This window comes from Gigantopelta aegis, chromosome 8, assembly GCF_016097555.1.
Source record: "Gigantopelta aegis isolate Gae_Host chromosome 8, Gae_host_genome, whole genome shotgun sequence".
NCBI lineage: Eukaryota > Metazoa > Mollusca > Gastropoda > Neomphalida > Peltospiridae > Gigantopelta > Gigantopelta aegis.
This window is the reverse complement of record NC_054706.1, coordinates 13,807,278-13,820,687: the sequence shown is the minus strand read 5'-3', so window position 1 is coordinate 13,820,687 and position 13,410 is coordinate 13,807,278. Positions and strand designations below refer to the sequence as shown.

At 34.7% G+C, this 13,410-nt stretch overlaps 1 protein-coding gene across 1 annotated transcript in view; it reads right to left on the bottom strand.

Annotated features, from left to right (window-relative positions):
- The window catches only part of LOC121379487 (protocadherin-like wing polarity protein stan), a 34,408-nt gene extending 22,156 nt beyond the window's left edge, over positions 1 to 12,252 (bottom strand). The window contains exons 1-9 of the mRNA XM_041508132.1: positions 12,241 to 12,252; positions 11,626 to 11,871; positions 10,907 to 10,979; positions 8,938 to 9,386; positions 5,408 to 5,549; positions 4,982 to 5,179; positions 4,028 to 4,338; positions 1,985 to 2,497; positions 721 to 915 (exon numbers count right to left, since the gene is read on the bottom strand). Coding sequence (XP_041364066.1) covers positions 721 to 915; positions 1,985 to 2,497; positions 4,028 to 4,338; positions 4,982 to 5,179; positions 5,408 to 5,549; positions 8,938 to 9,386; positions 10,907 to 10,979; positions 11,626 to 11,871; positions 12,241 to 12,252 — 2,139 coding nt within the window. The remainder of the gene's footprint in view (positions 1 to 720; positions 916 to 1,984; positions 2,498 to 4,027; positions 4,339 to 4,981; positions 5,180 to 5,407; positions 5,550 to 8,937; positions 9,387 to 10,906; positions 10,980 to 11,625; positions 11,872 to 12,240) is intronic.
- Positions 12,253 to 13,410: the final 1,158 nt, after the last annotated feature.

Sequence of the window (13,410 nt, the reverse complement as noted above, 5' to 3'; positions counted from 1 at the left end):
ATCCATTTTCTATTCCAAACAATACACAACACACGCTATACTATATCAGTGGAATATACTATCCTCTCCTTTGCAAACCAATGTCATGTTAACTATCACGAGCGGCTTATATGACTGCATTGGGTTTGTTGACCAAATATTACAATAACCATAACACGTAACACCTAGCTAATGATGATAAACTAAATAATGTATTATACTAGAAGTTGGTTTGTAGTCTAAATACTGCAGTAACTACAGCTGCTACACACCTAGCTAACATGTCCCATTAGATGTTCAAAATATGATTATACGACCAATATAACAATACTGATATATCAAAATACATGGTATTGAATGTTATTTTTGAAATTCAATACGAAACCATTTCCTATCTTATTTTGCTTTAGGATGCCTTTCCAAAAGAGCTATAAAATATGGGTTTGACATCATTTTGACAACACACCGAAAAGGCAAATGTAACTTTATAACCACTCGTAATTAGTAAATTGGCCATAAATTTGTAAACATTTTGTCATAAAATGATAAATACTTTAATGAGTTACCAAAATATAAAGTTAAGAAAGTTAAAATGGCAATCAATATGTGTTTTCAATACATAGTTTGATTGAACAATCAGGAAAACCCCCACAAACATTAGCCCATGATCTAAAGATTTAGTATACCTTACTTGTTGGGCTAATGTTTGTGGGGGTTTTCCTGATTGTTCAATCTATTTACCAATAAAACACTTTTATTTTCCCGATCCAAATGCTTGTTGATGGTCAGTTCACCAGAATTCCGGTCGATATTCAGATAATGATAGTCAGTAGATGAGCTGTTATCAAACCTGTACTCCACTTTACCATTGTGGATTTTATCTTTATCCGCATCTGTTGCAGTAAACTGATAAACGGTTGCTCCAATACGTGCACACTGCAATCAGTAAAAAAAAAAGTGTAATGAATGCAAGACAATTGATGTCTCCACATTGCAGATAATCCACATTTGATCAAACATAGTTGCAATCTTAAATTATTCCTGGCATCAAAATGTTTCATTTGTGAATGGGGTAAGTAAGTTTTATGGTAGCAGTACACACCAATCAATGGAACATCAGTTTAGAAATATGTAGTGTTGGGAATTGGTTGGACATCGATCATTGGTTATAATCAGTTAACATCAATCGATTAACTTATTATTACACAATCGGTTAGAATTATATGGGCTTTTAGAAGGATTGGAATTATAAGGGCAAGCACCTTGTGTTGTGTTCACCCAACACATGGCTATTTTTACATTTAATAACCTTTTAATATACTTTGTCTTTAGGTACTCATGAACAATCCTAACCCCAGCATATTTACATCAATTATATCATCTGAACAGAAGGAACTATTAGTAGTTTCCCACAGAATGGATTATAAAAACGTTAGGTCCACACCGATCAATTTTAGGTTATAATCGATCATTGTAATATCACTATAAATAGGACCAGTGTATCTGAAAGTATGTTTTCTAAAGCAAATGAGAAATGATTTTACAGTATATATTTGACGCCCAACTCAAAAGTAAACTTTACTATAACTTATTACAAATAAAAAATTTGATGCTTGCAGAACACAGATCCTCATTTTAAAAGCTTCGAACATTTGCGCAGTAAACAAATATAATGGAGTCTAGCAGGTTCCATTCAAGTGTAATTCTAATCAAATTTAACTAGTACAATGATTTGAATAATAGCTGGCAAATTCACACTAAACGGTTTTGAAGACGATGCACACTACTCATGATATTTGTGTTGACTTCCAGCATAATTACATTGTAATTTGTGAAATAATTTTGAGTACTAGACTGTATTATCACTGTATCAAATTAATATAATATGCATGTTGTTATGCGTTTACTGAATATCCCTTTATTACCATGTTTGTATTGTACATTATATCAGTACAAAAATAGCTAGTTTAATCATATATATATATATCATCTTTAACAAACTTACCTCTGGCATTGCTTTCAAATTAAATGGTGTGACAAATACTGGATGATTGAGATTTTTATCCAAAACTTTTATAATTAATGTTGTGTTGTCATTGAGATGTCCTTCACCTTGATCTGTTGCAATCACAGTAAGCGTGTAGTTATCTGCCTTTCCTAGAAGGCTGTCACGAACAGACACTTCGCCAGAATTTTCATCAATGTGAAACAGATGGGAGATGTTTGAATGTTTAAAAGAATACTTTATTGCAGCATTTGTCCCATTATCCTTGTCTGTTGCTAATATAGTTGGTTGTGTTTTGATGACAGCACTAATCTTGGCATTCTCTGCTATTACACCTGTGTAGTTCTGGGAGCTAAAGTGAGGAGGATTGTCATTGACGTCCGTTACTACAAACGTTATGGTTATTTTACTCTTTCGGCTGTCACCCGATGATGGGTTATCTCGAGCAGAGATCTCAAAGCGATATGATGGAATAGCTTCTCTGTCAAGATTCCCATTAAGATAAATATTTCCCTGAAAATAAATATAAACATGTATACATTAGATTGGGTGTAACAACAAGTGGTCAGCAAAGTATCATTGGCGGAGTGGGTTATAAATATTAAATGACCAAGGCACCATTGTCAAAGTGCCTACGGTTTATATTGAGCCTGTTCCTCAGATGAACTGGTATGCAGACTGAAAATATAATTTTTAGTTGAATAAATAATTAGTTATGGAATGAATACTGGTTGCGAATTATAACAGCATATTCTCAAACACATATCAATATATGTTTTCCACACGCAGTTTGTGACAATGCTTCTTTGACATGTCAGCCCGTTAAGACACGTATTAAAACGTTCATTTAGGAAGTAGCCAAAATATATGCAAAATGGTTTGGGACTATATGAAAATATAACACTATTATAACACACACACACACACACACACACACACACACACACACACACACATATTCAGAATTATATTTTGAATGTTGAATTTTCTAATGATAATTTTTAACACTATTTTGGTGAATATAGTTAAAATTATATAATGTAATAAATTTATGAATTATTGTTAATGTATTTATCTTTTATTATTAATTTAGTATTTTACTATGAGTTTTTTAGACTATGAATAAGTCAACTATAAACAGTAGAGTTTCTGTGTGAGAATGTTAGTAAATCCCTGTATCAATTATAGACAGTTTTGTCATCAACAACAACGCAACAGCAAAGTTGCCCAACTCATTAAATTGCCAAATTTCGACTCACTGACATTCACCATAGCTAAATACATATTGGCACGCGATCGCTATGAACGATAGTTGGGCAGCACACCCACTCAACACAGTAAATATGTTGTCACACTGACAGTTAGTAGGTAGTGGGTTAATATTCTATCTAGGTCACGTAATATTTATCATTACTCATATGGTTAAAAATATCAGTGTTACTTCCCACTAGAACACCAAGTGTGACGTAATACATCAGCTAAATGAGATCAGTGAAATGAATTAAAACCGATTATAGGTCATAAATAGGATATTAAACTCACTCCCATTTGTATCATGTTTTATGTCCCTCGTGAAATAATTTTCGTTGTCACTGGCTAAAGCTTTTGAGTGAAAATTAATTCACGAGGGACATAAACATAACACAAAATGAAAGTTTGTTTAATATTCTATAAATAGCAGTACATGAATGCTATACCGTATGGAATGGGTGTTTTATAAACTATTGACATACACTGCCAACTGCAAGTCGGCAAAAATGGGGGTTGCGAAAAAATCGTTAGCTTCATAATATTTAAAAACACTAAGTGTCATCTGGCAGGATCAGAACTTCCTACACCGATTCACATAGCTCGGTCACAGGGCCCTCCACAAAACTGGAAGCCTAATTCACTGTAGTTAAGAAAGTGTGTTGTCAAACACTGAGTTGAAAACTATTGTAAGTTTGGTATTAATATGCAGCAATTTTATAAATTTAGCAAAGTCTTATTACAGAAGCAATAGTCAATAGCAATATTAATTCCTCTGTGATACAAATAACTTACAGTTGTTTGATTCATTCTGAATGTTTTCTTCCAACCATCATTATTAATGAATGTTATCCGAGCATTAGGTCCAATATCGGCATCACTAGCATTTAGTGTCGCTACCAATGTGCCATTTGTTTCATTTTCTGGTATATGGAAGGTGGTCTGGGCCATATTAAACTGTGGGTCATTGTCGTTGGAATCAAGAACAGTGATGTTGATTGTAGCATTGGATTTAAGTGGAGGCAATCCGTTATCTGTGGCAACAACGGTGATCTCATAGCTGTCTTTTGTTTCACGATCAGTGGTATTTGCTAGAAGAAGCTGTCCTGTAAAACAATAGATACACTGTGATATAAAACAAAATTTTCAGTCATTTTATTATAAAAAAACCGGCCTGATTTTGTGAATTTGTAAGATGATAGAAATATTTAGGCAACTGATAAATTATCTGAATGAATTAGTCCATTTGGAAATTGACATTGAGGGCAATATATAATATTATAAATCAGGCGAAATAAAATTGTTAAAAAACGTACATAAGTATAATCAATTTGTTCAAATAAATACATTGTAGACACCATAAAGCTTTTATAGTTTAAAAAGTACTGACAAATTGCTAAACAAGTATTCCTTTCCATTCACAGTGATATAATAATACAACAAAACACTGGACATACTTACCATCTTTTGTAATATTGAAAACATCTGTATTCAGCAAGCAGAAAGATACAACAAAACACTGGACATACTTACCATCTTTTGTAATATTGAAAACATCTGTATTCAGCAAGCGGAAAGATACAACAAAACACTGGACATACTTACCATCTTTTGTAATATTGAAAACATCTGTATTCAGCAAGCGGAAAGATACAACAAAACACTGGACATACTTACCATCTTTTGTAATATTGAAAACATCTGTATTCAGCAAGCGGAAAGATACAACAAAACACTGGACATACTTACCATCTTTTGTAATATTGAAAACATCTGTATTCAGCAAGTGGAAAGATACAACATTGTCTTTGTCAATGTCAATAGCTGTAATAGTCATCAGATCAGTGCCGACAGGTGTGCTCTCAGAGACTGAGAGTGGAATTACACGGCCCTGGGTAAACTCTGGACTGTTATCATTCACATCAAGAATAGTCACGGTTAATGTCCCTGCAAATATAGGAATGTCATACGGTCATGTGACATAACACCAATCTGCTAGAACAGACTGATTACAGGCATTTACACAAAGATTATATCTACTAGTTTAAATACATTTCTTACACACTCATTGAAAATAATATCACATTCGATTTGATATCACGCATATTGTGTTGGGTTCATCTTTATTGTAATGTTAGTTCCCTGTCATGATATATTTTTGCATTAAAACATTACCTGTAGCTGTCTGGGTGTTTTTGTTTTCCGTGGCATTTTTATCTTCCACAAATATTCGTAATGTCACTGTTTCGGCCGTTTCCCTGTCAAGCGTAGAGTCGACACGTATATCTCCAGTGGAAACGTTGATTGAAAACCATGACTAATAAAAGAGGGAAAATCATTGAGCATATAGTTCAACTAGTATAACGTCCACAACCTGTGCATTGTAGCTATACAACACTGCAAAACAATCAACTTATATTATATAGAAAATTACCTGGGAATATGCCATGCATTTCGTGCATTCATAGCCCATGTACTGTTGTTTCAGTTGATAAAAATCAACGTCTGTGATATATTAAATGACGATGTACACACCACTATGTTGTAATCTGCTCCAGGTACAATAATTAAGCAGAAATCCCATGTGAAACGCATTGGATTGTGAAGACAATGAATCCATGGCACCATACGTCATATCAGTATAACTGCACATTGAAACACTAATATGTATCAATATTCTTCATTTAAATATTTTAACATTAGAGAAAGAGTCTTTGAAACACGTTAAGCCATTTTCAATATCCTTACATAGGGACCCACCAGTTCCACGTCACAGAATGTTTATGAATATTAACGAGAAAGCGAACGATCTGTATTTGAGGCAAGCTTGTTTCGTTTCTCTATAGTGCCTTATCGAGGAATGGAACGAATCAAGCGTTCTGCCACACAGTATTATAGCATTAAATGATATGGCGCTTTGATTAAATCCCTTTTAAATAAGATCAAGAATGGTGTCCGAATCTGTGATACTGACGATTGCCAAAATTAATAAGAAAAAGGAGGTAATCAAACCGAGTAGTAAACCCGTGATCATTATATATCGTGTGTATAGCATGTCGGTTATGTACAATGCATAATTATTATATTATGATTACGTTAATGGAAACATGGTCCTGGAGCGAAATAGCATTATTTAGAATAATTACTGACATTTTTCCAGAACAAATTCTTGACTGAAGTCGGGAATAAAAAAGAATCATATTTCAATATTTCCATACTTTAAAAAAATAAAACAATTATTAATAAACAATTACAAAGAATTCTAGTTTATACTAAAGAAGAAGAAAAGAAATGAAATTTTGTTTCCGGGTTTATCAGGTAAATTCCGGGGGGGGGGGGGGGGGGGGAGAGAGACTTCTACTGAAGTTATGAAGCAAGTGACGTACATCCATTTTTTTAACATTATTTTTATTATTATTATTTTGTTTTTGTTGTTGATAAAACAGTATTTCTCTAATTTCATTTATTACTTATCACAACTGCAGTTTATATTGTGTGATTTGTTCATTTACCCTCAACGTACCAGTAATGACAAAAAAGTGAATACAATACGAAAAGAATATTGCAGTTACGGTACGTGACATAAACTATATATGGCGAGACGTAGCCCAGTGGTAAAGTTCCTATTCGATTAATGCTGATGTTCAATCAATCAGATAACATTGGCAACACTATTTTACTTGAACCGTTGTTTTGTTCACATATGGGTAATGCAACTTTAAATTCATGCCAATATCAACTAAACTGATCTCTAATGATCTGGAATACGATATTCTTAGATTTTGTTTTACTTAAAGCCGCACGCCATAGTTCCATCCAGCGAAAATAAATTGTAATTTTGGTTATCTACAAACCTGTAACACACTTAGATCACGTTTTTATAAAATGGAGTGAAAAAGCAGGTTTTATATCGATAAATACCATGGGAATCCCCAAGTCCCAATCGCTTGACATAATTTTGAAAGTTAGTATTCTGTCACCGTTAGATGTCGCTCGAAGCACAAAAATGCCTACGTCACGACAAATTTCACAGAGTGGCCACAGACTTTGGGTGCGTTCCTTTCACCTCTCCTGGACATGTTCCAACTGTTCTGTCCTAGACAGCGAACGGAATGAGTTTGGAACAGGAAGTTACTTTACGATCATGGGTGCTTCTGTTTAGGAAGTGGCTGCTGCAGCAATCATGATACTTGAATGGGAATAAGACGACACTGACCATGTTGACTATACTACAGTGTTTGAAATAATCAATTTTATATATTTTGTATAAACCGCAATTAGCCTACATTCGCTAGTACTAGTGCCTAACCTATTGTTATTAGCAATTAGATGCACCGTTTATTATTGGTGGTGGTGGTGGTGGGTGGTGGGTGGTGGTGGTGGTGGTGGTGGTGGTGGTAGTATGTTTTTTTGTTGTATTTTTTGTTGTTTTTTGGGGGTGGTGGTAGTAGTAGTAGTAGAAGTAGTAGTAGTAGTCGTCTTCGTCGTCGTCAGGGGTGGAGAGGCACTTCCCCTCCCCAGGACGAAAATGTAAGACTTTTTTCCCCTACTCTATAACAATATAGTTTGTGTCCCCCACCCCCACCCCCCAAGGTTGTATCCCCTCTCCAGATATCGTAAGACTTAGCAAAATTATTGGTTTTAAGAGTTTGTAACGTTTTGTATTGAGATACTTACTTGTCTGAACTTTATTGTTAATGAAAATGTTCACGAACTGTGAAGAAAAACCTCACAAATGAACAACAAGCAAACGACAACAAATCGGATGTTGATTGCGCGAACCGTGCACGAGAAAACAAACCGAACCAAAATGATAACGGTCACGTGGTATACCAACGTCTGTGACATTGAAATGGGAATATCCCTTCTAAAAATAGATTAGACCTTGTCTGCTCAACGTTTTTTTTCTCAGAGGTACGTGGCTTTTTAAGAAATACGAAAAATGCATTTTGTGGTATTACAAATACCAGGATTACCAGGATTACCAAAAAACACTTCAGGTGAATGGAAATGTATATTCTAAATAATAAACGGTAAGTAAAGTGCAATTTTATTTGTGAAAAAAATGGGTTTAATAGCGAAAAACAACGGCGTAATGGTTAACAACTAGGGCGTGTCCCTTTAAATTTACTGTATCAACTAGAAATACCATAGTTTGACACCCAATAGCCGATGTATTTTTCGTGCTGGGGTGTCGTTAAACATTCATTCATTCAACTAGAAATACAGTAAAGTTTGAGGTAATTGATCAGGTTAACCAAATAATTATATATTTCACGTAAACTAACAAAAGATAGGTAAAAACCAAAACTACTTTTGAAAAGATATTGAATATGTGTAATTAGTAATATACATTTCTTAGTTATATTATCGCATCACAATATATATATATATATATATATTAATGGATTTGGAACTTAGTAATACGGAGTATCAGACTCATAAAAAAACTAAAACAATCATTATGAGAAACTGTAACAAATTTACTTAATTATATTATAGCTGTGTACTTATAGCGCTTAACTGTTGTAGAAAAGACATCTAGCAGTAAGTGATAAAACATAATTTGAAGGCCACAAAGAGACTGCCGCCCCAAAATAGTTCACTAAAACAAAACTGGCAAAGGACAGAGGTCACTGGAATAAATACAGCTGTGATAAAAACTGAAATTGATGTTGTTTTATTTATTAAAAGGTAACACGTACCTTCACTTTGTTGATAGTTATCTTCTGATCCTTGTCATTTAGTGCAGTACTGATATTCCATAGAAGTTTGTAATGCAGATTAGAGTCCAAATCCTTGTCAGATGCCGTGAATTTGATTACCCGAGTATCATGTGTACTGTTTTCCAATATCGATTTTGACATTTGATTTGAATTAAACCGTGGAGCTTCATCATTAACATCGTTAATTGTGACACTGACTGTTGCTGTGGTCGACCGAGGTGGTGATCCTCGATCCATGGCAATCACAGTAAGGTTATAGGAAGCTTCAATCTCTCGATCGAGTTTGGCTCCTCTCTGAACAGTGATGTTTCCAGTCTTGCTCTCCACACGGAATTTGTCAGATCCGCCAGAGTCGATGAGATAAAACACCACATTGTTAGGAGCACTACCATCTTGGTCAGCAGCATTAATTCTCTTAACATAAGTACCTGAAAAACCCCCAATATTGATAATGTTTTGAACAATCTTTAGAATATCAATATATTTATTGTTATTCAAAACCCATTACAATGTCATCCTTACTATAGTGTTGTTATGTGTATTCAGGTCGTCAGTGTTTCATAATGATCTAGTTTTTGTACTGAGTATAAATCAGTTATGCAGTAAGTGTCACCAAAAAGAAGACACTCATTTTACATGTCAGTGATGAAACTTACAAATTAGTCTAGCTACTACAAAACATCTGTTTGCATAATTATGTACCTTGCTTTCTGTACTGTCTACTAATTGTATAGTGTACATGTTTGTTAAATCGGTGCAAACGGGAAAAACTGTTAAAGGTATCAGTTATGACTAAACAATAAGTATGTGTTAAAGCATGCATCACTGTGTCTCGTATTTACTACTGCGTGTTTAATATTATACGATATAATGTGATTAATTATTTTTAAAATGTATGATTGTCCTGCTACACGTTTACAGAGATAACTTAAAAAAAAAATTAATATTAAAGGGACATTCCTGAGTTTGCTGCATTTTTAAAGATGTTATCGACTAACCTTTTGACGACTGTAATTACATGTAAAATATATATTTCTACATAAAATATTAGTGGCTGTATATTAAACGTGTTTCTGATTGTTCTAATATTTGTACTAGGTTAAATTTCATTTTATTTCCTAAAAAAAATTATGAAATTATTTGAAGACAAAATCCAGTTTGGCCTTATTAAGACGACCAGAAACACATTGAATATACAAACACTGATATTCAAAATAAGAAAATATATTTAATATGTAAGATTAATCGTAGAAAAAGTTTATTAGTCAGAAACATCTTACAATGCAGCAAACTCGGGAATGTCCCTTTAACTGTCAATGCAATTCTAAAACACCTCAGAAAAACAAACCTACAAAAGGACAAACACGTCAGGTAATCTACGCCAGAAAGGCGGGATTTGTATAATAACAAAACGTCACAGACCTGTTCTATAGGTTTCAATATTCAAGACTGTCTTGGACACCCATTTATGAAGCAATTTTAGCGCTAAGATCACCTTAGTTATGCACTTACGGTGATCTTAGCGCTAAGATCTCTTCGTAAATAGGGACACATGGAAATTATGTATCTCAGTGGTATAGCACAAACTTGTGGTGCAGGTGTGTGGCACAGATAGCCACAAGAGACAAGCACCTGCCACGGTTGGAGAGACAAGGACTGGAATGTGGAGGTGGACAGCGAAAGAAGTTGAAAGATAGGAGAAGTTGCCAGATCGGGAAGGAATGAGACGGAATTCAAAGGAGATAAAGGAAAGGGGGCAGTAGGATTAAAAAAAACAACAACCTTGCAGTGCAAAGGACTCAGGTGTTTTCACCACCCAATCACTGCCCCGTGACAGGTCCATCAAAGGTCATGATACGTACTGGCCTATCTATAGGAGGTATATACGAGAGATCCCCTGTTTCGTTTTCTTTCCATTTAAATGTGTGAAAATAGAAAACTGATAAACCTTCGTTTGCATTCTCCAGTATGCTTCCTTTGTAAATGTCTTGATCAAACCGTGGTGTTTCATCATTAATGTCCTGAAATGCATTTGAACACATTCATAAGTCATGGTCTTAAACATTTATGCACTAAACTATCAATATGTATGTCCATAAATACAACACTCACCCATACATCTATCATTCTGATTATTCATCCAAATAACTCATGCGGTTAAACGCTGTTGAAAACAGTTGAAACTAGAAGGTCTGTGCAGATCGATGCTATATATATAATTTACATCACGTCTACAATTAAATGGTGGATATACATCAGCACATATCAATAACACTATTATGTAGACACTTAAGTAAGCATCTATATTCATATATGTACCAATAATATTAGTTTTGCTTAATATAAAAAAGAAAAGGTGTTTTGTAAACATCAACAAAATGTTGTCTTAATGGGCAATTTGAAAAAAAAATCTGGTCAAGTTACTAAAATAAAGTACCAATATCTACCCTTAGTGAATGTTAATGTTGCCTGCTTCATAATGGGTGAAACATGATCTTATTGGTTGGTTTACCCTACATCCTACAGAACGGATACCCGACTAGTAGAGACAGATCAAGAAAAGAATAATCAAATACAACTTCATCAGAACAAATTAATAAAACTATATCATTCCATTCTTCTTGAGTATAGTGGAGATTACTGGGTTGTATAATTCAATTATATTACCTGTACGTGTATGGTGACAGAGGTGGTGGCTGTATTAGGTGGAATTCCATGATCCTCTGCTGTGACTGTCAAAATTATGGGGACATTAACAGTTTTGATTAACTCTTCATAATCTAATGCACCATTGAGTGTGATCATACCAACAGACTTATGTATGCTGAAATTTGCAAACAGCCCACCAGACACATGCCTTATGTTGTAAGTTACATTTGAATTCTGTGAATGTGGTTCGTCTATGTCGGTTGCCTAAAACAGATATCAAAACATTGGTTGCAGGATCAACTTGAAGAAATATATTTACACACATATGACACATTCAAAGGAAAATATTTAAAACAATATTTTAGCATGTAAACAATTCTACAATCACTTATCGGTACATTACAGGCAATTTTGAATGTCAAATATCTGAATTTGTTAACGTTTATATACAATACACTGCATAAATCCATCAGGCTATTTTAAGTGACCTTTGGTTGTCATTTGATGATATTGTAAAAGTTTTACTTTTTCTGTAATGCAAGCTTTCTGTAAGATTATTGCAGGCATGCAGCAAGCTGGTCGAAAGGTTGTCAAAGGGTTCTAAATATTAGCTCGAAACGATGTATTTATTACCTTGCAACACATCATTGTACAACCTAGTTTAAGAAGCTTGTAATGTTTGGAAATGATCCGGTCGGCAAAAGGTATCCGCAGCCGTACACGGAACAGCACTCTACACTGGACAAATGGGCACAGTCCTATGTTATTTCTTTGTGTGAAAGTTTAGCCATGTCCGTATCCATGTCCGTATACGTGTACAGAGGCGGATCTAGAGGGGCCCAGGGGCCTGCCCCCCAATATTTTTTTTGCGGCAGTTATAATTTTATTTTATATTAATTTTCGTCCCCCCACCCCCTCCAAACCTCCCCCAAAGTTCCCTTGGAATTCCGCCTCATGTCATTCCCCACCCCCAAATGGATTTTCTGGATCCGCCACTGGTGTAAGTGAACACGCCACTTTATGCTGTGAGTAAGGTGTCTGCACACTATCTATCATATCCCGAGTACTCTGCTGTTTGAGAGTTAGAGGGACATTTGAATGGCTATGGCTGATTTCTCAGCCAGAGATAAAACGATAGGCAAATATTCCCACTCTAATAACCAATACTCCTATGTTTGACGCTAAATAACATTTCGTTCATTATTTTCGAGTTCGCCGATAACATATATTTCACTAATACGCACATGAAAGGAAGAAACCCGTCAACACCTGTGTGTTTAACCAGAACATTATTGAAAGGGGGTGCTGACGGGTTAGTGGTATTAGTGGTTACTATGTGAAATATTTAATATCAGCGAACTTGAAAATTATCAGTGTAAAGGTATTTAGCATCAAATATAGGATGTGTTTTGTATTATATCAAGAATCTGTGCCTACCATGTGCTAGGCAACAATTCCGTGTTTTCGTTGTAGAGTTATCTCTGGCTGAGAAAGCGATTATAACCGTCTAAAACCATTCCATCACTTCAGATTGATAGCTGATTTACGAGCTAATTTAAACATGTACTTGACCTTTTTTTCAATCATTTAATGGAGTTTCTGCATTCCAGGACCAGTTTTGAGTCACAGGTGAGAATGAACACTTTTTCACGGACAGTTCACCAAAAAGGAGTAATGGTTTTGGTATACTACAATGGTAGTTGGACTTATGCTGTTTGGCCACAATTTTGGTTTGACAACGGTTATGCAGATGACTTTGCAGTCTTGGAATTTTATATCTATTTATATGTGGGGCGATAACCT